Consider the following 22,581-nt stretch of genomic DNA (forward strand, 5'->3'; position numbering starts at 1 on the left):
CTTAGCAAGGCCCTGTCTCAGAAAACGACAGGACAGGACAGGACAGCAAAAGAAAGGAAAGGAGCAAGAGAGAGAGAAAGTAAGAGGAAAGGGCGGAGAAAGGCAGGGAATGTAACTCATTGCTAAGGTCCCAAGATCAATGCCAGCTCTAGGGGGAAAAATAATGACCAACAGAGTATCACTCAGGCCAGGGATACAGCTCAGCAGCACAGCGCCTGTCTGGCAAGCATGAGGTCGTGTGTTCAGTTTTCAGTATCAAAAAAAAGAGAGAGAGAGAGAGAGGAAAACTATTCAGTCTTAAAAACAATAAAACTGAGAAACTGGTTACAGCATGGGTGGACGCTGAAAACCTTATGACTGAGTAAAATCAGGCGGACACAAGCTGGTACACAGGTCAAGGCACTAGGGTAAGTGAAGTAAGTCACCCTTTAACATTCTGTGACACTGTTTATGTAAACTACCTAGAAAACCAAATTCACCGAGACACAGGGAGAGTGGCCAGCCGGGCCTTGTGGCACATGCCTGCAGTCCCACTTAACAAATGACAGCAATGTGAAAAGCTACACCAGGATGACACTGACTCCCCAGCCCCCTACACTGAGCACTGAACTATGCTTGGTGGGAACAGCTGGTTTCCGTTCCCAAGCTTTAGAAAAGCACTCTACACAACCAGACCAAAGCAAAGGTACTGGAACCACTTTGGGTGCAAAGCAACAAAGTAAACACTAAGATATAATTCCATGAGCTCTTTGGAAGGTCATGTACCTTTGGATCTTTATATAAACAAGCACCTTGTCCGTAGGCTAAAACAGGCAGAATAGAGAGTAAAAAGAAGCTGCCTTCTCCTAGAAGGTTTTAATAAACAGTATGGTTCTGATGGTCTGAAAAAATCAGAGCGGTAAAAAGTACTGCACTGCAGGACCGAAGGGCTGAACTGATGAAGTAACCTGGCAGCCCAGAGGAAGTGGAAGGGAGGGCCTGTGTCCAAGTCCTGGACAGGAACCCATATCAGGCCTGCACTGATAATAGCGTCTACCTTATCTAAGTGCGATGAGCAGCTGGGCAGACTGGATTAGTGATTGCTAAGGTGACTACACTCCCTCACGTCTCCAGAAGCATTTCCTCTGAACCTGTACCCTTTTCTCACGTTACCCGAGAGTGTCTCTAGCCAAGTGAAGACAGCTGCCAACGCTGGCATCCAGTATGTATTACCACGTCAATCAGCAAGCTTACTTCACCACTGGAAACCGGCAAGTCCTACTTCATATTACCCCACAGAAATCCAGTGCTCCTTTAAAGGAGTAAAACGGAATAAACTTGGGGATGGAGAAGACAGTCCACAGGCACTACACCACGGGGCTACACCTGAAACTTCTCCCATAGAAATTCTAGGGCTCTGGGGCTGGGGATTTAGCTCAGCTGCATAAGCACCTGCCTTGCAAGCAGGCAGTCGTGAGTTTGATCCCTGGTACCGATAAAAATGAAAAAGACCAAAAAAAAGAAAAGAAAAGAAATTCTAGGGCTCTACTGTCCTGTTTTTATTTGTTTCTTTGTTTCATACCCTTTTGGAAACTGAACATGGGGCCTCACACTCTACCAAAAAGCTACATCACCAGCTCTGTTTTATCTTTTATTTTGAGATAGGGTCTCCCTAAGTCAATGAATTGCCTGGGCAGGGCTGAACTTGGATCCTCCTGCTCCAGCCTCCTGAGTGCTGGGATTACAGACCCGTACCACAGTGCCCAGGCAGGCTCTGCAGTTTTAAGACCCCAGCATAAGAGGTGGCCCTGAGACAGGAAAGTTGTATTAAGCAGATATACGTAAAGAAATGAGTTACCAAGGGAAATAAAAGCGAAACTGTAACATGAGCTAAAGTCCGCAGTTTTGTCCTACATAAGACAAATCGTACTGTGTTCACCTTCCTCACATAGTGGGGAGCCGGTGGGAAGCAGGTGCCTTGAGAGCCTGATCACAGAACACAGGGGTACATGTGCCATGCACAACTACTGCTTAACTTTATCTACTAAGGAGGAAAAGATTTCCACAAATATTGTCCAACCTCATACAACTATTTAATCCACTAGCAAGCAAACTATTACTATATAAAACACTGAAACAATTACAGGATTTAAGAATAGGGGGACACTTCAATTATTCAAATCCCTAGTTGTCAACTATACATATAAAGCATTAAAATCGCCTAAGTTCACTAATCTCAAAAATCGGGAGAAAGGTAACCTAACTGAGATCACACAAATGAAATCAGGAATCAGAATCAGAATCAGAACCAAGTTTTCAATGCACCAACCCGCAGCTTTTCCACAACATCACCCCTGGCTCCCTGCTGAGGATGTTACAGCTTTGGCTGCAGGAAGACAAGATGCAGTCCTCCTGGAGAGGGGCAAAAATAAAAGGGTGACTCCAGAGTGCAAGGGGGTTACATCTGAAAGAAAAATGAGTCGTTTATGGAAGTAAAATCAGTGGCGCACACTTGTATCTCAGAAATGCTATCCAGCCTGGAGTGATGGCACGCCTGTAATCCTAGCACTCAGGAGGTTGAGGCAGGAGGACTGCAGCTGAGTTCCAGACCAGCCTGGGCTACAAAGTGAGTTCAAGGCAAGCTTGAACTGCATGTGAAACTCTGCCTCAAAAAAGACCCCCCCTGGGCTGGGGATTTAGCTCAGTGGCATAAGCACCTGCCTAGCAGGGCGAGAACGTGAGTTCAATTCCTGGTACTGCAAAAGAAAAAAAATCCAAAAAAAAAGATCCCCCAAAAATTATTTAATAAATAAAACCAGAAATGCTATCCAAGTTAATTTAACACAGTGAACACTACTGACTCTCAAGATACAGATTATGAAAGTAAGCTATCTTTAAGAGTAAAACAACAGAAAAGTCATATAATCAGAATAATTTTGTGATGGACAAATGTGTTTGTATTTCATAAAATTAGCCAAACCATACTTAAAATTATGCTCCCATAACCAAATACCCAAAAATATACTGGTTGTTATTATGAATCAGTAAGAGATTCAAATAAAAAAATCTTTGCCAGGCACAGTGGTACACCTCTGTAATCCCAGCACTAAAGAAACTGAGGCAGGAGAATCGCTAGGAATTCATCGCCAGACTGGGCTACATAGTGAGTTTAAGGCCAGCCTGAACTACATAGAGGGAACCTGTTTAAAAAAAACAAAAAGCTGGGCTTGGTGGCACACACCTGGGGGATTGCTGCAGTTCAAGGCCACAGTGGGCTACAAAGTAAGTTCAAGGCCAGTGTGGGTTACAAAGTGAGTGTAAGGCCAGCCTGAAATGCACAGCAAAATCTAGTCTCAAAAAAAAAAATTTTTAAAACAACAAACTCTTTACTCTTAAATGTGACTGTTTTATTTTAAAACGAAAAAAGAAAAGAGTTAAAAAGGCAATACAGAATTTCAAAACAAAATAAGGGATTAACAATGGTTAGTATGTTGCACATTGTTGTCTTCAAAGTGGTTTTTAAGTGAGGGGGGATTTAGCTTTGCAGTAAGCACCAGTCTGCCAAGTGTAGGTTATTGAGTTTGATCCCTGGCACCAAAAAAAAAAAAAAAAAAAACAGTGGTTGTTCAGATTAGCAGAATATTCATGAGAGCACAGACCATTCTTTTTGTTGGGCTAACAGATAAGTAGTATAATCATCTGTACACACACACACACACACACACACATATAATCTTTTCCTTCCTTCCCTTTTCTCCTGTCCCCCATCTGCTGTTTCCTCTCTTTTTAGCCATTTCCTCCCCTTTCACTTTCCCAAAATCTATTGTACATTGTGGATCCCACTAACTCCCTCCATTTTTTATACTAGGCAGACAGCACGATGCTCACCTTGGGTGAACCATTTCACCCCTGAGCATGATTTCCAGTTGCATCCATTTACCTCCAAGAGCCTGGAGATTATCCTTCTTTACAGCTGAGCACAGAAATACCATACTTTATCCATTCTGTTGTTGGTGGCAAGGCACTTCTGCCTTTTTCTGGACTTCTCTCACATAGAGCATCATTCTTTCCTTGGACTGTCAGTCTATGAACTTCCTTTTGAGTTAAATGAGTTTACATATACAGCACGCTGATAGCTCGTTTCTTGATCCATGCTCCCTGTTTTTTTATTCATGAATTGAGGGCATCTACATTAATGGTTATGACTGATGTGATTTTAAATCTGATTTTGTCATGTTTTCCTCCTGCTAGTTCCCCATTTTTCCCCTCTGTTTAATTGCTTGCCTTGCTTGGTAACTCTTTTTTGTTCTTGTTCTTTAAATTGTGGTCATTTTTATCTCTGTGGAGGGCTGGCTTGGTAGTCATGAATTTCTTCAGCTGTTTTTTGTCATGGAAGAATCTTATTTCTCCATTAATTCTGAAAGATAGTTTTTCAGGGTACATAAATCTGAGTTGGATGTTATTTTCTTTTAAGGCTTGAAACACTTCACTGCAAGCTCTTCTTGAGTTGATGGTTTGTGTTGAGAAGTTTGCTGCGATTCTGATGGGTTTTCCCTTATTGGTGATTTGTTTTCTCTAACAGCCTTTGATATTTTCTTCTTGTGATAAATTTCTGGGATCTTGATTATTATGTGTCTGGGTGTGGATTTACTTTGGTTATGGCAGGTTGGAGTTCTAAGATACCCCCCATTTCTCTGTATGTCATGCCCTTTTCCCATGCTTGCAAAGTTTTCTGCCATTTCTGTAAATAGTCTTTTTATGTCATTTATGTTGGCTCCTGCTTTTTTCACTGACACTTATCATTCTCAAATTATTTTTCTTTGTGTTATCTTGCAGCTGTAGAATTATTTCCTGACTCCATGTTATTAAGAGATCTTTCCTTGCATGATGTAATCCTGTCTTTAAGGTCTGAAAATCTATCTTCAATTTTGTTCAAGCGGTTTTGTCAGTTTTCAATGGAGTTTTTAATTTCCCGGATATCTTCGAATGTTTCATGCATTCTAATTCTTTCCTATATTGTTCCTTCAAGATTTCCCTCATTTTCCTATGTTCCTTTTTTTAATCTATGTATTTAGACATGCTCAGCAATTCTTTCATTATGTTTGTAATTTTCTTCTTTTACCTGAGATATTATTTCTGCTGCTTTCTTTTTTTCCCTTTAAAAGAAAATAAAACCAAGCAAAATAAAAGAGAATAAAGCCATTCAAAACAAAACAGTGAAAGTTACGTAGGATTTCAAAACCAGGTAATAAGAAATCAACAATGGTTACCACAATGCCTCTTGGTATTTTCAAAATAACTGCCCACATGACCAGACACAATAAAATCAAAACTGAACAGAATAACACTAATCAAAACAAAACAATGAAAAATGACACAGGACTTCAAAACAAGATAACAGGAAATCTACAATGGCTACCATAATGTATCTTGTTATCTTTGAAATAGCTGCCCACACCATCAGATATAATAAACTCAAAACAAAACAGAATAAAGCCAAATAAAACAATGAAAACCATACAGGACTTTAAAACAAGATAATAGGGAGTTAACAATGGCTTCACCTTCAGAAGGAGATCTTCCATAGTTGCTATATTGCATATTGTTATTCTCTAAATAGATACTAGACTACTAGCTTTAGGCTGCAAAGTCAAACACTAAACAATACAAGCATTGTTTTTTTACTTCAGTAGCTATGATCTTAGCCTGTATTTCTTCCGATCAGTCTGTTGCTAGAGGGTCAGGGCTCCGGAAGGGCATGAACCCTTGGCTCTTCTTGTCTCTCAGCCTGCTCACCAGAAGAGGTTGGCTTCTTATTCTCCCTGCAGTCTGTGACTAGTGCCGATTCACAGGAAGAGGTTGGCTTCTTGTTCTCCCCATGGCCACAATTGGTGCTGGCTCACAGGAAGGGGCTGGATACTTCCTGATCTGGTTTCGTTTACAGCCTCATGAAATTGTTGCTTGATTTCAGTTGCTATCATTTCAGGTGTACAACTTCCAATTTCTTCCATGCCCACGTTTCCTGCCCTTGTTCTGTGTGGGCTGGAGGTCTGAGATTGCATTTTGTTCCTTCATTTTAACATTTTCCTGGGCTCCTCCAGATGAACGAGTTGTGGGGCCCAGCCACTTCTTGTGTTGGCTGCCCATCGGTGGTGTAGAGGGATTGGCCAGGCTCCTGGGTTTCTCCAAACCTGGGTTCCAAAGGAGGTGGTATGGTGCAAGGCAGGCTTTTTTGGACCTGCACAGCTACACAGAGACTTCCCCAAAGGTAGCCCCTGGCACACAGGGGTGTGGCTGGCGCTATATTATTTTATTAACATTAATGAAAGCTCAACAGGAGAATGTTTTGCTTTGGTTTGGTTTTATTTTTCAGATAGGGTCTCAGACTATGTAATTCAGGTTGATACTGAACCTACTACGAAAGCCCAGGCTGACCTTGCACTTGCAGCAATCTTCTTGCTTCAGTCTCCTGAGTGCTGGGATTATAGGCATATACTACCATATCCAGCCAGTAGTGTGATATTTTTAAACTGATTCCCTATCTCAGAAAACGACTCCAGTAACCACCTAGCTGCTCAAGCCAGAAATCGGTCTCCTTCTTTCTACCTTGGCATGTCAACAAGTCCAATCATCCCACCTTCAAAATCCCTCTCAAATCCAATAACTCCTTCATGGTCTCCAATACCATCTTAATCCAAGCCCCAAGCCCCCGGGGACTAGGACATAGGCCCTGAGTGGCCTCAGTGTGGCTACTTCCTATCCTCCCAAGTGTCTACTTTCGCAGCCTCAAAGTTCCCATTAACCCTAGATGTCCAAGTAGAAATGGTCACTGTGATGAACCTGCACTCTGAGACGTGCTCACACACACCTGCCCTGCCTTGTTTAAAACTACTCCCCCAAGCAATCAATCAATCAATATAAATAATAACTTTCAAAAGCTTTCTTCCTCACATTTTAAGCGCCAGTCACACTGAAATTCCAATTCCAAGAACATGCCACTTCTGGTCTCAGTATCTCTGCACCTGCTGTTTCCTGTGTCCAGAGCACGCTTCCTCTTTTCGGCCACCATTTGCCCCCCTACTCACTCCTGCTTCTCTAGTCACCCACTGACCTGTCAATTCCTAAAGGCACCCTTCCCGCCTGAGCCAGGCCCTCCTCCATTCCGTGGCACCCTTCAGAGCACCCTTTCCTACCACCAATGTAAGCTGCGCCTTCCGGACCCCAGACCTGACCCTCCCCAGAACCCACGAACTCCACACCAACCGGGGCCTGTCCTGCGCAGCTACTGCTAGTGACAGCCTGCCAAGCACAGGACAGATAGTTGATAAACGCATGAAATGGTGAAAGGGTTGGAAATTACGGCACACTAAAACTACAGAAACGTCTTCTACGGTTTAAATAAACTTAAAGCTAAAGGACATACATTCATTCATTCAATCAACAGAACACAGAAAGAGGGCTCAAGTTCCTATGGTTGAGAGTTCCTTTAGCTCGAGGGTGGAGAGGACAGGGAAGTGCAGGTAAGAAGATGTGCCATGCACATGCTCCAACCCTGCAGTAAATGTAGTCACTGTGCCCTGCAAACGTGGTAGCACACAGCAATCATTCCAACTACCAGGAGGCTGAGGCAGAAAGATCACAACTTCAAGGTCAGCCTGGGAAACACAGCAAGACCTGCTCTCAAAAGAAGTAAAAAGCAGGAAATGCAAAGCAAGACTACAATGAGATTCCACTTTGCCCCAGCAGAATGTCTATCCTCAAGAACACAAAAAACAGTAAGTGCTGATGAGGACCAGTGGGGACAGGGATGAAGAAGCCCTCTGCCCTGCTGGTGGAAATGTACATCTGTACAGCCTCATGAAATAACAGAGGAAGATTGCCTGAAAAACAACTACCCTCGATACCACTGCTAGGTCTATACACAAGTTGAAATCGCCATACTACTGGATGACTGTGCACCAGTGTTTTTTACAGTACAATTCACAACAGCCAAGACATGCATCCAGGTTGGGTTTCCATCAACCAATGCAAGGGTAAAGAAAATGTGACATGTATACGCAATGGAGTATTACATAGCCACAAGGAAGAATGAAACTCTGTCATGTGCAAGCAAATGGATGGATCTGGGGCACCATGAGTGACACAAGCTGGCCTCAGACAAACATCAAATGCTCCCCCCCAGTATCTAAAACAGATGACGAGGAAGCAGAAGAGGGACCATGACTGGGCCAGAGGAAGACAATACAGGCAGATAGAGCAGGTGTCGGGACAGTTTTGCACATTGAAGCCTCCCCTTGTGTGACACAAGAAGGGAGGGCAGGACAAGGGGTAACGGGTGGGTGAAAATGACCAAGGCTGTTTGGCACATGAGCGAACTGCCAAAGTGAAGCCTGGTAATCTGATAACCAACTGACAAAGCAAAGAAAGGAAGGAAGAAAGAAAGGCAGGCTGGCCATGGGAGACAAGAAGGAATTTTTAAAATATGAAAAAGAAAAAAGATAAATAATAAAAATGTTAGAAGGGACTAGGGGTACAGCTCAGGGGTGGAGTGCCTGCATTCCACCCCCAGCAATGCAAAAGCAGTGACAACACTGATGATGATTCTGCTACCTGACACAGGACTTCTCCCACCCCATTATAACTGAGACTGATCTGTATAGGCTGTTTGGAATTTACTAGCACAGAGTGATTACGACTTAAGACTTCAGAGCTGTACTCAAAATAAAATCTTAACATTATTCCTACATACAAGTATCGAAAATACTTGTTAGCCACCAGAAATAGACAAGGAATCGGTATGCAGAAGTGATTTTGAAAGGGAACTGTCTATGTAATTACCAAAGAAACTGCTAAAACATCGTCCTTCCATACAAAACTTCACTAAGGCTTGATAAAATTATTCAGACAAGCATATTATAATAAATCAATAAACGAGACACATTCATTCAACAGTTACTATAAAATGTCATGGTATAATGAAATATGACGGACATGTAAGTAATGCTTAGTGAGTTAAGACTCTTTCTGTACCTTAACCCTACATTAAGCTTAATCACTTAAACAGAAAAGGTACATCAGCATTAAATCTGATGGGTTACTTATCTCACAAAAGGTCTAAATGCACATGCAATATCTAACGTGAAATATAACTTAAAGGGAAAAAATGGACAAGAATTTCTATGTCTTTTTTTTAAAATCTACAGGAAATTGAACTTAGGGACTTCCACACAGCTACATTCTCCACTCTTTTATTTTTAATATTGTGGGGCTGGGGATTTAGCTCAGCGGCATAAGCGCCTGCCTTACAAGCAGGCAGTCGTGAGTTCGATCTCTGGTACCGATAAAAACGAAAAAGACAAAAAAAAAAAATTTTTAAATATTTTTAATATTGTGATGGTCTCAGCTCCAACCTACAGTCTTCCTGCCTCAGCCTAGCAGACTGCTGTGACTACAAGCATGGACCAATACACACAGCTTGCAAATGCCTAACTTTTGACAATCACCCTCCATGTCACTGACCCTGGACACAATCACATTCAACATCTGATCATGCTACTGATTCAAGAATGCTTGACTCAGAATTGGAGTTGGAAAAACACTTTTATACTCTGGTTTTTGCTTCAAAGCAGAAAGGAAAATTCGCTTCAAGGTTTTTTTGGGTTTTTTTAAATTCATTTCTCTTTCTTCCAGGTAAGGGATCAGTGTTTCAAGAAAGTGGGTAAAAAAAAAAAAAAAAAAAAAAAGAAGAAGAAGAAGAAGAAGAAAGAAAGAAAAAAAAGAAAAGAATGCTTCTGTTAAAGTCACTGGTAGAATCTCTAAGATGATAATATGTAATCTATTAACTGGTGATTTCTGACTGTTTTTTTTTTTGTAGTTCTGTATTACTTGTACCCTTACACCACTTTGTTTTGTTTTGTTTTTTTCTCTTTTTCCTTTAAATAAAATAAAAAAAAAATAAAAAAATAAAGTCACTGGTAGAGATGGAGCACTTTCTGAACCGGCCTCACGTGTACAAGGCCCTGGATGCAATCTCCGCAGCACAAGAAAAAGCAGCACAACTCCAGCGATGATAGTTTCCAGTATACACTCCACCTTCAAGTGTGTTTGGTCAGGTAAAACTAACATGGACACAGCCCAGGCTGCCGAGAACCCTGAGCCTCTGGGTGCCAGCATTGCAGGTATCACTGCTGTGCCCGACCACCCTGGGAACCACTTCTTCCCAGCCAGTGGTTCAGATGCCTTTAAAAACTATTCACTAGGATTTTAATTTCTGTTTATTAGAGAGGATTAGGCTGAATGAAATACACTAGTCCTACAATACCCATTACTGGGATGAAGTAGCTACACTGTATGTGACACAAAGTAGGCAGTAAATTAACATTCTTCCCCTATGAAAATTTTTGCTCAAATTTTGTTGGGAAAAATTTAACTACCAAAAAACACTATCTTTAAAATTCCTATTTTTCTACATCCATAACAGCAGCTTATTTACACAACTGAAATTGATGAGCAGGCATTCTTTGGCTTCCTGGATTCTTAACTGTGCTTCTCAACTCTGCTAATCCTCCTATAGAGTTAAAAGTTTTTGCTACCCAACTCATGAAATAACGTAAACCTAAGACACTTCCAAACTAACCCACAAAATATTATACAGAACCAAGGCTCCATATTTCAACTGCGTCTTACAAAAATTACAAACAGAATTCTTCATGAAATGACAGCACGTTCACACTACATATCCATGACAGATAAACCAGGGATCCAAGCTGGTTGCAGGATACAGCATGTAATTTACTCAGGAGGCTGAGGTAGGAGAATTGTTGTGAGTTTGAGACCAGTCTCTAGGCTACAAAGCGAGTGCACAGGCCAGCCTTAACTGCATAGCGAGACCCTGTCTTAAAAAAGACCAAAAAAGGGGCTGGAGGTTTAGCTCAGCGGCATAAGTGCCTGCCTTGCAAGCAGGTAGTCGTGAGTTCAATCCCTGGTACCGATAAAAAGGAAAAAGACAAAAAAAAAAAAAAAGACCAAAAAAAAAAAAAAAAATTACAATAAGTATGGGCTAAGGCTGTAGCTCAATAACGATTGTCTAGCATGCTCAAGGACCTGGGTTCAACCCCCACTACCACCCCAAAAATAAGTGCATACAGTCACTGGGTGGTGCATAATACATATTTACATGAACATACAGAAGACAGGAGAGTAGGGCATGGTAAAGCTGGCTGGGGAACTGGGTGACAACCTCTTAACACAGGCAAGACCAGTTCCTAAAGCCATGTGGTGGTCCTCAGTAGGCGACCCTTTGGAAAGAGGGCCTAGACCTAGCATCAGCCTGGGGTGTGAGACCTCAGTGCGCCTCTCGGGACCCATGTACAAGCTCTCTCTCACGGACTCCTCCAGATCTGGACCAAAAGGCCACCATGCCGTGAAGAGCTGCCACAGCAGCTCTCCTCACAGCAGCTTCTTCTTCCTCCAAAGTGCGCCTTTTCCTTTCTGCTCTACCCAAGCTCTCTTTGCTGAGCCAGTTTCTTCCTCTCTCTTCACTTTGACTTTTTCAAGTTATTTCAAAAACTTTTTGAACTGTTACTTCACTCGTTTTATTCAGTTGTTTGCTTGAGACAAGCAGAAGCTGAACTCCAACTGCAGAAGGGCAGACCAGCAACCTAAAACCCAGTAACATTTATTTCATAAGCCACTTTTAGAAAGAGCTGCCCAGTAACGTAAGTGTTGAAAGAAAACAAATTTTCTTTTTTGTCTTTTTCCTTTTTATCGGTACCGGGGATTGAACTCACAACTGCCTGCTTGTAAGGCAGGTGCTTATACCACTGAGCTAAATCCCCAGCCCCTAAAACAAATTTTCTAACCAATATGAAAATCCTGTATCTTATAACACAATAAATAAGTTGACCAACTACTTCATGATTACTAACTGCTAAGGGGTTGGGGTGTAGCTCACTAGCAAAAAAACTTGCCCAGTATTCAAAAGGTCCAAGTTTTGATCTCCAACACTACCAAAAAACTTTTTAAAAAAAGGAAGCACCAGGCAAGGTGTAGCATGCCTTTATTCCCAATATTCAGGAGGCTGAGGCAGGAGGCTCACTGAGAATTCAAGGCCAACTTGAACTACACAAGACACTACCTCAAAAAACTAAAAGCATTGGGCTGGGGATTTAGCTTAGTAATGCCTGCATGGCAAACTTGAGGTCATGAGTTTGATCCCTGGTACAAAAAAAAAAAAAAAACTAAAAACATTTAGGGAAGAGCCACCTTGCAGAACAGTTTTAATCCTGAATCGCAGAAGCTGGGAAACTTACTGGAAAGTTAATTAACACAGAGGTCTCAATCTAGGCAACACCAGCAGACTAGGAACAAATAAACAGTTCTGAGTTTTTGCTTTGTTTTCAATACTAGGGTCTAAATACTGGGCCTTCGCACAGATCTGTGTCTCAGCCCTGGTTTTATTTTTATTTTGAAGGTTCCTAAGTCATTAAATTGTCCAGGGTAGGCTCAAATTTGTGGTCCTCCTTCCTCAGTCTCCTACAGGCTATAATTACAGGCATGCATCACCACGCCCAGCTCAAAGGAGCCACAGAACAATTACAGCAGCAAGAAAAAAGGAACAGCAAGGATTTCACAGATGACTACCCCTGGCAGATAAAGATGAAAAACAAACAAAAAGCAGAGTTCTGAGTCAGTCAGGTTATATTCCAATCTGCTATGTGAGTTACTTGCGCCTTGGCCTAGCTTCCTTAGACACACAGAGATTTGCTTTGGTCTGGGTGCTGAAAGGTTAATGAGAAGGCACAGGGGAGCGCAGAGACTTCAATAGGCACCAAGAACCGTAGCTGCCTCAGCTCTGCTTTCACAACAGAAAGGCAGAACCTGTCCACCAGGGGCTGACAAAACAGACAGGAGAAATGAAATGACTTACTCAGTGGCACAGGACTAGTTACCTTTCTGCTGGCACTGGAAGACACACTGGCCATGAACATACAAGACGTGCCGGGAAACTGTGAACACTCTTCTTTAAAGACTTAAGAAGACCTCAATCACACATTCAAAAACATTGAAATTGATTGTTCCCATAAAAATGTAACCAGGCAATCTATTTTTTAAAAACATTTTTAATGTGTGCACCAAATTCTAGTGGAGGCTGAATTTCCAAACGGGGACATTTTCATTAGAGAAAAGAAGTACAAGTCTCTTCTTCAACACAGACTCTAGGGGAGTTTCCGCCATAGTCTGCCATCATCATACTCACCTTCCGAGGGCATGGAAATCTAGCCGTAAAAACTGGTCCTCGTGCGAGACTGCTCTCTTGGCACGCTGGTGCCTTTGGTGTAATGAATCCACATTATAAGATAATCCTTCATAATGTCTAATATATTTGTTTAGAGGATTTCCATACTGACCTATAAAAAACAGACAACAATTTAAATTAATACTTTTTCTTTTTTGGTGTGAGATATTGCCACGTAGCTCAAGCTGGTCTGAAACTGAAGATCCTCCTGTTTCAGTCTCTTGAGTGCTGAGATTACAGGTGTGCAACATACAACTGGTCTTAAGATAGCATTATCCTAAAGACCTCTTTTAGCTCTGGTACAAGTCCATAAATATTCAATATCTATCAATAGGTATTGGACAACCGTCTCATTAGTCTCACACTAATTATTATGAAGTCCTCATAAATATTATTCTCTCTTTGTACTCATTTTGTCTGTAGGTACAAGACTGGGAATCTACCCAGGAGGTCTCCAGGACTTAGCTGACTCTGAGATGGTCTCACTGAGCTATCCATGTGCTTGCTAAGCTGCAATGCTTCTGCCTCAGCCTGCCCAGTGCTGGGACTACTGCTGTGCACCACCGTGCCTGGCTTTTCTCGAGTGTATCACTATTATGGCAATTTCAATCACACACACAAGTTTGGACATTAGCAGCAGGCTTATCTTAGATGCAGAAGTTCACTTTTATTACACTTTGCTGATAAAAACTGTCAGGATAAGATGGTGATTGTCATTTGTTCTTTCTGGATCTACTAAAATAATCTTGAGTGTGGTAGCACATACCTATACTTCTAGCAGCTCTGAGACACTGAGACAGGAGGGTCTCAAGTTGGAGGACACCCTTGGGAACTTATGGAGACCCTGCCTCAAAATAAAAATTTTGAGAGGGGATGGGAATGCTGCTCAGTGTTAAGGCACTGGTTTGCTGTGCTCAAAATCCTGGGTTCAATCCCTAGCACCAAAAAAAAAAGAGGGGGGAGAAAAGAAAGATAACCTTAGTGTTTTCCTTGTTAGCTTTTCAGTATGATGAATTAAACTGATTTTTGAATGTTAAACAAACCTTGCATTTCTGAGATAAAGTCCATTAGATATCATCAGGTTCAATGTACTGCAATTCTGTTCAGCTTTTTTTTTTTGGCCCAGGGCTCAAACTCATGACCTTGCGTTTGCCAAGCAGGCGCTTTACACCATTGAGCTAAAACCTTGGCCTCTGTTCAGCTTTTTGGAGTTGTTTTTGACACATTCTTGCTATGTTGCCCAGATGGGCTTCAAAATTGAAATCCTCCTGCCTCTGTTTCCTAACGAGCCAGGATTACCAATATGCATCATCACACCCAGCTATTTAGAATTCTTGTTGTCCACATCTTTGATAAATACTGACTTGTAGTTTTCTTGTATTATCTCTGTCAAGTTTGAGCACTCAGTTTAAAAAAAAAAAGGGAGGGGATGAGAAGAATTATCACTTTAGTTCTCTGGACAAGTTTATGTGGAACTGATATTTCCTCCTGATCATTTGGTAAAATTACCAGTGACGCCATCTTAGCCTAGAGTTTTCTTTGTGAAAGATTTCTCACTACAATTTCAGCTTCATAAATAGATTAAAAGCTATTCACGGCATACATTTCTTCTTGGGTGAACTTCAATTCGAAGCATTTAGCACACTATAAATGTTCTCCGAGTGCTGTTAGCAGCAACTCACGAATTCTGTAACGTTTCTATTTTCACTCTGCATGGTGTACTTTCGCCGTCCCTTTTGATTTCTTCTTTGATACATGTGCTGTTCAGAAGTCTGTTGTTTAAACTAGGTGTGGCAGAGCACACAGGAAGATCCAGAATTTAAAATCCACCTGAGTAACTTCCTAAGATCCTGTCTCTAAATACTGCAAAGAGCTGGGGATTAGCTCGGTGCAAAGGCCTAGGTTCCCTCCGCAGTAACAACAGTAAGATCAGCGGTCTGTTCCCAAATGCTCGGGATTTTTCAAGTGCATCTGAAAACAGTGCAATTCTCTCACACACACTGAGGTTTCTCTTCCGACGCAGAAGTTCTCTCTGAACAAATACAGGTGTCGCATTTGCTAGAAAGGAACTAAGTATACCCCCCTTTTGTCAGGAGCGGGGTCTCCTGACAAAATGTCCACCTCTGCTCGTACTGGTGGGATGGCTTATAAATGTCAATGAGGTCAAGTTGGTCAACAGTATTTCTCATCTGATGTCGTAGGATGAGTTAAAATACAAGAGCGAGCTGGTAAGCTCAATGCAAAGGCTCCAGGCTCAAATCCAGGACAAGGAGTGGGGAAAAAAACCACAGGCATTAAAACCGGTATCAAATCACCTCTGGGCCACGTATGTAAAATGTATAAAACAGAAGCTTAAGCTTTAGCTTGGGTCTCATTGCCAAGCATCTCATTTTGTGTATATAAATATTCCAAAAGCAGCAAACATTCTGAATCTGTAACTTGTGGCCCCAAGCTATCCTAAGAAGAGACACAGAACCTGACATTGACACACTTCTGGTCCATGGTACATTCTGCTTATCACCCCAACAGTATACGGTGTGTTTTAAACAGACAACTGTCTTTCAAAGGGATCTAAGAAGAACAGAGCCACACACAGGCCTCACTTCCAGGCTCCTCGCCTCTTGGGCAGACACACACTTGCTACCTCCACGGGTGCCATTCCCTTACCATCTGGTTGACTTCCTCCAACATTTATTCCACTGGGGATATTTTTTCCCAGCTTTTTATGTCAGAAAATGTCTTTCTTTTATCATTGCTTTTGAAAGTATTTTTACTGGGATCAAATTCTAGGTTGACAGGGCTAGCTTTTTGTCATTAGGCTCTCAAAGAGTTGCTCCAGCACGATTTCATACGCACTCTCCCAACAATAAACCGACTGTCATTTCTGCTCCTCAGAATACAACCTCTCCTCCTCCTGGATGGCTTTTAAAACCTTCCTCTTGATTACTGACTGGTGTGATCACATTTTTGCACTGTGGTTTCTGTGAACAACTTGAATCTGTGTGCTTATAGGGCTTTTTCTGTTATCGTTTCTTCAAATTCCCAAAAATTTTTCTTGGCTTCCTTACTCTCTCCTCTTCAAGGATTCCAATTATAAATATATTAATCCACTCAAAGTAACACACTAATAGTCTTTTCATCTTTCTTAAGTATCTTTTTTCTCTCATGTTGAGTAATTTCTATTACTATGTCTTCTAGCTTCTGTCTTCTATTCTGCAAGGTACAATCTGTCTTTAATTCTATCTGGTACATTTCCATCAAAAACATCATGACAGAGTTTGTGGTTTCTTTCTTTCTTTGGTACCAGAGATCAAACTCATGACCTAGCACTTGTCAGGCAGGTGCTTATGTCTCTGAGCCAAATCCCCATCTGGGTTTGTGTTTTTATGGGGTGGTTTCTTTTGGTTTGGTTTTGGTGCTGAGAATAAATTCAAGGCATTCACACTGCACTAAATCGCCAGACCCTTTTTTTGTTTTTAGAGACAATCTAAATTGCCAAATTGACCAGGCCAGGCTGTAACCTGAGATTTCCCTCCCTCAGCCTTCCAGACATCAGGGATTACAGGTATCCATCAACATACCTGGTTAAAAAACACCATAGTTTCATAGTCAAGAGTGCTGGCATATGTCTGTAATCTCAACACTCAAGGCTGAGGCAGAAAGATTTTGAATTGAAGGCCAGCCTGGTCTACATAAACACAGATAGATAGATAGATAGATAGATAGATAGATAGATAGATAGATTGACTGATATATCTCCTGATCTATTTTTCACATTCCTTTAGAGTATTTTTAAGCTTATACTTGGACTTTTTTTTTTTTTTTTTTTTTGTACCAGGAATTGAACTCACAATCTCACACTTGCCAGGCAAGTGCTTATGCCACTGTGCTAAATCTCTGGTCTATACTTGGATTTTTAAAAAATACCTTAGACAAGAGAAAAGATCAGAAGTTAAGCCAGGCACAGTGTTGCATACCGTGTAAACCCCAGTAGTCTGGGAGGCTGAGGCAGGAGCATTAGAAGTTCAAGCCCAGCCTGAGCAACTTAAAGGTCTGTGGCTGTAACTCAGGGCAAAGACCCAGGGTTCAATGCCCAGTACCACCAAAAACAAAAAAAAATCATCAAGAATGAAGAAGCTGCAGTCTAAGAACCACTGTGAGCTCCCTTCCTTGTAAAGGCCAAACGCTGTGTTGCCTCAGCCCCATTCATGAGCCAGATTCCTCCCCAGTCTTGTGAGGGGCGGCAGCACCACTGGGCTTTGCCGAGCTGCTGCTGCTTGCACCAGAACAGCAGTGAAGGCGGATGAATTCTGCCACTGCTGAAAGCTTACAACAGGAACCCGCGGTGCTGCTCCCCTGAAGCCCAAGTGACAAAAGCTTGACTATTTACAAGGGCCAGAGAGTTACTAAACAAAGTCAGCTTTTCTTTGTCCCACACACAAAGCCATCTTATACAGCAACATAATGGTCACTTCCACTGGCAAAGAACCTACCGTAAGGATTTTCCGGATCTCTGCAGCCGAGATGAGAGATGATACACGCAATTTAGCCAGGAAAGCTAAGCATACTTACAGGAACGTACAGTCACAAAGCTCACCTCATCACCATCGTCTTCCACGAGTGGCCTAGGAATGTTTCTGCTAAGTAGGCCTAATAGAGGTATTTATATGATCTCAGTAATGTGAAAACTGACATTAGGGTGGTACACTCAAATTTACTCAGTGGGTTCTCTACCCCAACGCTTAATGCGGAGGGAAAAGAGGGTTAAAATGCTCAACGAAGAGCAGCTTGGGGGGGCTGGGGATTTAGCTCAGTGGCATAAGCGCCTGCCTTGCAAGTGTGCAGTCGTGATTTCGATTCCTGGTACCGATAAAAACGAAAAAGAAGAGCAGCTTGGAGCCGGTAGCATGCATCTCAGCTACTCAGGACGCTGGGGTGGAGGATACAGGCTGCCGATGCAATCTGGCAATACCCTGCCCCATACCCTGCCCCAAACTACAGGACTAAAAGGGCTGGAGATGTCCCTCAGGGCGCCCTGTGCTCAGTTCCCATTACCGCACAATGAACGCGCATAAATGTGGCCTGCTGTTGCCTGACACACACACGGCTGTGCAGGGTGAACCCCCATTCCACTAGCTGAGTCAGGCTCGCCAGCCCGGGCCAAGCATGGCTATACAGCACTGCAAGCCTGAAACCACTTGCGCGAGTACGTACACTACAGAAACTAGAAAAGAGTGCAAGTCACAAGGCTCACTTTCTTATTTGTCAACAGAAAGAATTCAATACCGGGTTTAACAGACAGAAGTTACCCACAGGGAGCCACTGCTCCAATGGGGCACTGCAGTGCCAACTCCCTGACCCACTGAGCCCCAGCGCCACTTCCTAAAACTCTCCGGAGAAGACAGAACCCCGGAACGCAAGGCTACAGATGACGATCACGATCCCACACCTGCAAATAGGAAGCAAAACACAAAATAAGCAGCCACTTAAACGCAACTTGGAGGGGAAAGGAAGTCACCCCTCTGAGTCACACCTGGGCACAGGAGCTTCGCTCAGCCTCACAAATTCTGCATAAACACGTCACAGCAAAAATCATGAAAAAACAACAAAAAATGTTTTATTCTGAAGCAGAGCACTGGAGGACATGCCAGTTATCTTAGCACATGGAAGCCTAAGGCAGAACCATTCCAAACTTGAGTCCATGCCTAAGCAACTCAGTGAAACTGTCTCTAAATAAAAAAGGTCTGAGGCTAGAGGTCAGAGGTCAACTCCTAACACAAAATTAATTTAAACCCAATTAAGAAAGAAAGAAAGATTTGGAAACAACCACAGGTAAACTACAAACTCAGGCAATACTAAGAAATGTTTATCACTTTTCTTCAGGCAAAAGGTTCTTAATTTTTAAAAGTGCATTTTAAAATATTTAGTGGTAAAACAACATGAAATCCATTAACTTATATTCAGATAACTGCAGGGGGCAATAAGGATGCAAATGATTAATTCAGAATCCACACCAGCACTGGCAGAGTAATACAATGAATTTCGTCTACCTCCATAACAATCAGAGAAAACTAGAGGAGATAGTGCAGACAAGCCAATGAGGCGGAAGCTACGTCAGCTCCAACTCACTGCCTACACCATTTTCCAGGTCACAGAAAAGCAGGGAGTAGTGAACGAGAGCGTAAGGTCCCGCAGGGCAGCTGGGCAGCTGAGGCCAAGGAGGCTGGCACTCAGCGTCTGGCAGCCACATCCCACCCCAGTCTGTTTACAAAATGATTCGATCGTGGAAGAGTAACTATACCACTATAGAAACGGGCCACAAGCTGCTCAGACAGGGCTGGGAAGTCAGTCAGTGTTCGTGCTCTGCCACCAGAAAAGACAGACCTGCCTCAAAAGGTACGGGGTAGGGGTTGCGGCGCCCGGAGAATCCCTATTTAGTGCGGTCCAAATTGCCCCTGGACAAGAGGCTATTCACAGCCCACACTAACAGAGCTTAAACCATCTTCGAAACAACAAACAAAGTGGATGTAACCGAGTTCAAGTAGCAAGTACCCAAACAATCTGAATGCATTTAAAGGGAAGACAAAATTAAACACCCCCAAAATATAACTCAGAATGTTCTGTATCCAATCAAAAATTACCATGCATATCTAGAAGGAAAATACAAATACACATTTTTTCCCCCATAACTAGAAGAGAAATTGATATTAGAAGCAAATTTTAAAGATGAAATTAGCAAATGGGAAACCAGGCATGGTAGTGTGCTCCTGTAAACACAGCACTTAGGAGGCTGAGGCAGGAGGATCATAAATTCCAGCCCAAGCTGGGCAACCTAGAGACCCTGTCTCAAAAAATAAAAAAGCCTGGGGACTTAGCTCAAGGTAAAGGTCCTGGGTTCAATTCCCAGTACCAGAAAAGTATTAGCTGATTTTTATTTACGGAGCATATGAAAAATTTAACTATAACTCTAAGATAGTCAGTGTAACCAAGGAGAATAAATACATAAAAGGAAAGTCACAGAAAGACAAACCATAGGCTAATGCCTAAAAACTAGAGGTCAACATATTTGTATATTAAAATGAACTGCTGTAATTTTAGCATTCGGGAGACAGAGGCAGGAGGATTGTCATGAGTTTGAGGCCAACCTGAATTATAGAGTAAGACTCTGTCCAAAACAAAACAAGAAAATTAAATGAACTGTGGGTGGGAAGTACCAAAAAAGCCAGAGAGAAAGCATGACATATAGAGAAAGAAGCACCACTACATGTAAGGCAAACCATGCGCTGTAGTTTGTAAAGTACCACCAAGCTTTCTCTGTGCTAGATTCTAAAATGAAAATATCTTTCCTAAGTGAAAGGTGAAGACTTGGAAGCTTTTTTAAACATGGAAGCTACTATGTATTCATCCAATGGCATAGACCCCCATTTCTAACTATGTTAAAGGACAGTGTTTCAGACACAAAGAATGAAAATTCAAACAAACATGAAACCACACTGTTACAAATACTAACAGATTAGCACTCTCTACAATTACAAGTCTGAATGCAGCTGAAGCAACCCTTCTCAAAATAACAAATTTTAAAGATGGCTGAGTATGTACATCAACGCACTGCTCCAAGTTCAATCCCCAGAACCAAGAAAAAAAAGAAAGAGGAGACACAGCCTTAGTATGATTTAATGAATACATGATATGATGAAACACTAAAGTAAAAACGTCCTCATTCAGTGGCACTCACTATATAGGATAGGAAGTTTAGCAAGAGAAAACATGGTAAGTAGACGAAAGTTTTAAAAACAAAAAATGAAAATGCCATGAAGAAAGTAACTGTGGATTTCGCATGCAAAATTGAAGGGTTCATGAATCCCCTACAGAGGCTGAACCAGTCAGGGTTCTCCAGAGAACCTGGAGAGACAGAAACAGAACTGCAGACACAGAAGCAAGTCAGGATTTACTGGAGACTGGGCAGCAGGCCTGTGGAAGCCGGAAGTGTCATGACAGGTCACAGAGGAGTTCAGAGGCCCAAGGATGGAGTAATTTACACTCCCCCAGAGAACCCTGCTACTCAAAGATTTCACCACTAGCAACACAGGCATCTTTCAGAAACTGAACATCAGTTTTGGGTTCCCCCACCAAACCTGTGGATCAATTCTCCCAGAGATTCTGTTGGGAGTGGGAAAGAGAACAGGCGTGAAAGTGCCTTTCCTCTGCTTGTTGGGATGGTACCCACCACACTCAAGGGATCAGGTCCACGCTCCCAACTGGGCCCATGGACTCCTGGAAACCCCCTCAGACACACCCTGAAACCGCGCTCTGCCAGCTCCCCAGGTGTCTGTTAACCCAGTCAGGCTGACACCTAAAACAGGCCATCACAGAGGTCCACTGATACCCAGCTAGTAGTCCTGCAAGAGCAAGGGTGGGTTGCTGCCGGTTCTGCAACATTTCTGCTGTCAGGGAAGCAGACGTCAAAGGGAAGCGAGCTGAGCTACACAGCAAACACAGGTAGCTGGCCGCTGACTCTCCTACATTACTGACAAACCTTTTCTAACTGGTGCATCACCTGAGACATCCGTTTAGCCAGGGGGCTGGGGAGATGGCAGTTCCTGCAGCACCCGCCCTGTTAAGGTATTAAGTGTTTAGAGTAGAGCAAGCCCCAGAGAAAGGGAGAGAGGGCACAGCCGCTGATCTAAACCGGGATTTTTGTGTAGGGGAACAGGCACACGGATCACACCCAGAATCCGGAGGGCACCAGGCAGTTTGGGCAGCAGATCGGGTGGGTGGGGTCAGCAGGACCTGCCTTGTGAGGTGTTCCCAGCACTGCCTGTCCAGAACTGCTTTTAATGTAAGGTTCTAGTGGGTGAGGAAAAGGCAGGACGTGTACCTGGAAAAGTCTGGAGGGGCGAGGTTGGGACTCCGCACACAACTCTGGTCTCACCAACAGTTGATGAATAGGGCCATCACTGAGCACACGGTTCTCTCTCAACCTTTAAAAGCAAATGTTAAGGGGCTGGGGATTTAGCTCAGCGGCATAAGCACCTGCCTTGCAAGCAGGCAGTCGTGAGTTCGATCCCCGGTACCGATTTAAAAAAAAAAAAAAAAAAAAAAAAAAAAAGTAAATGTTAAACTGAACCTTCCAGCCTAAGGTCTCGCAAAATATAATCACTGAAGAATCATGAACTCTTTTTCTTTGGTCTTTTTCTTTTTATCGGTACCGGGGATTGAACTCACGAATACCTGCTTACAAAGCAGGCGCTTATGCCACTGAGCTAAATCCCCAGCCCCAAATGATGAACTTCTTAAAGGGTAAT

General features: G+C 42.6%; 1 protein-coding gene across 5 annotated transcripts in view; it reads right to left on the reverse strand.

Annotated features, from left to right (window-relative positions):
- Window positions 1–22,581, reverse strand: part of Adam10 (ADAM metallopeptidase domain 10) — a 120,295-nt gene that overhangs the window by 77,061 nt on the left and 20,653 nt on the right. For 3 of the 5 annotated variants that reach the window (XM_063254090.1, XM_063254094.1, XM_063254093.1), the window contains exon 2: window positions 13,238–13,388. The exons of the other annotated variants lie outside the window; for them this stretch is intronic. In XM_063254090.1, the coding sequence (XP_063110160.1) occupies window positions 13,238–13,388 (151 nt within the window). The remainder of the gene's footprint in view (window positions 1–13,237; window positions 13,389–22,581) is intronic. 5 annotated transcript variants of the gene reach the window in all.

This window comes from Cavia porcellus, unplaced genomic scaffold (assembly GCF_034190915.1).
Source record: "Cavia porcellus strain 051 isolate PalLab524CR breed Dunkin Hartley unplaced genomic scaffold, mCavPor4.1 scaffold_8, whole genome shotgun sequence".
NCBI classification, from domain to species: domain Eukaryota; kingdom Metazoa; phylum Chordata; class Mammalia; order Rodentia; family Caviidae; genus Cavia; species Cavia porcellus.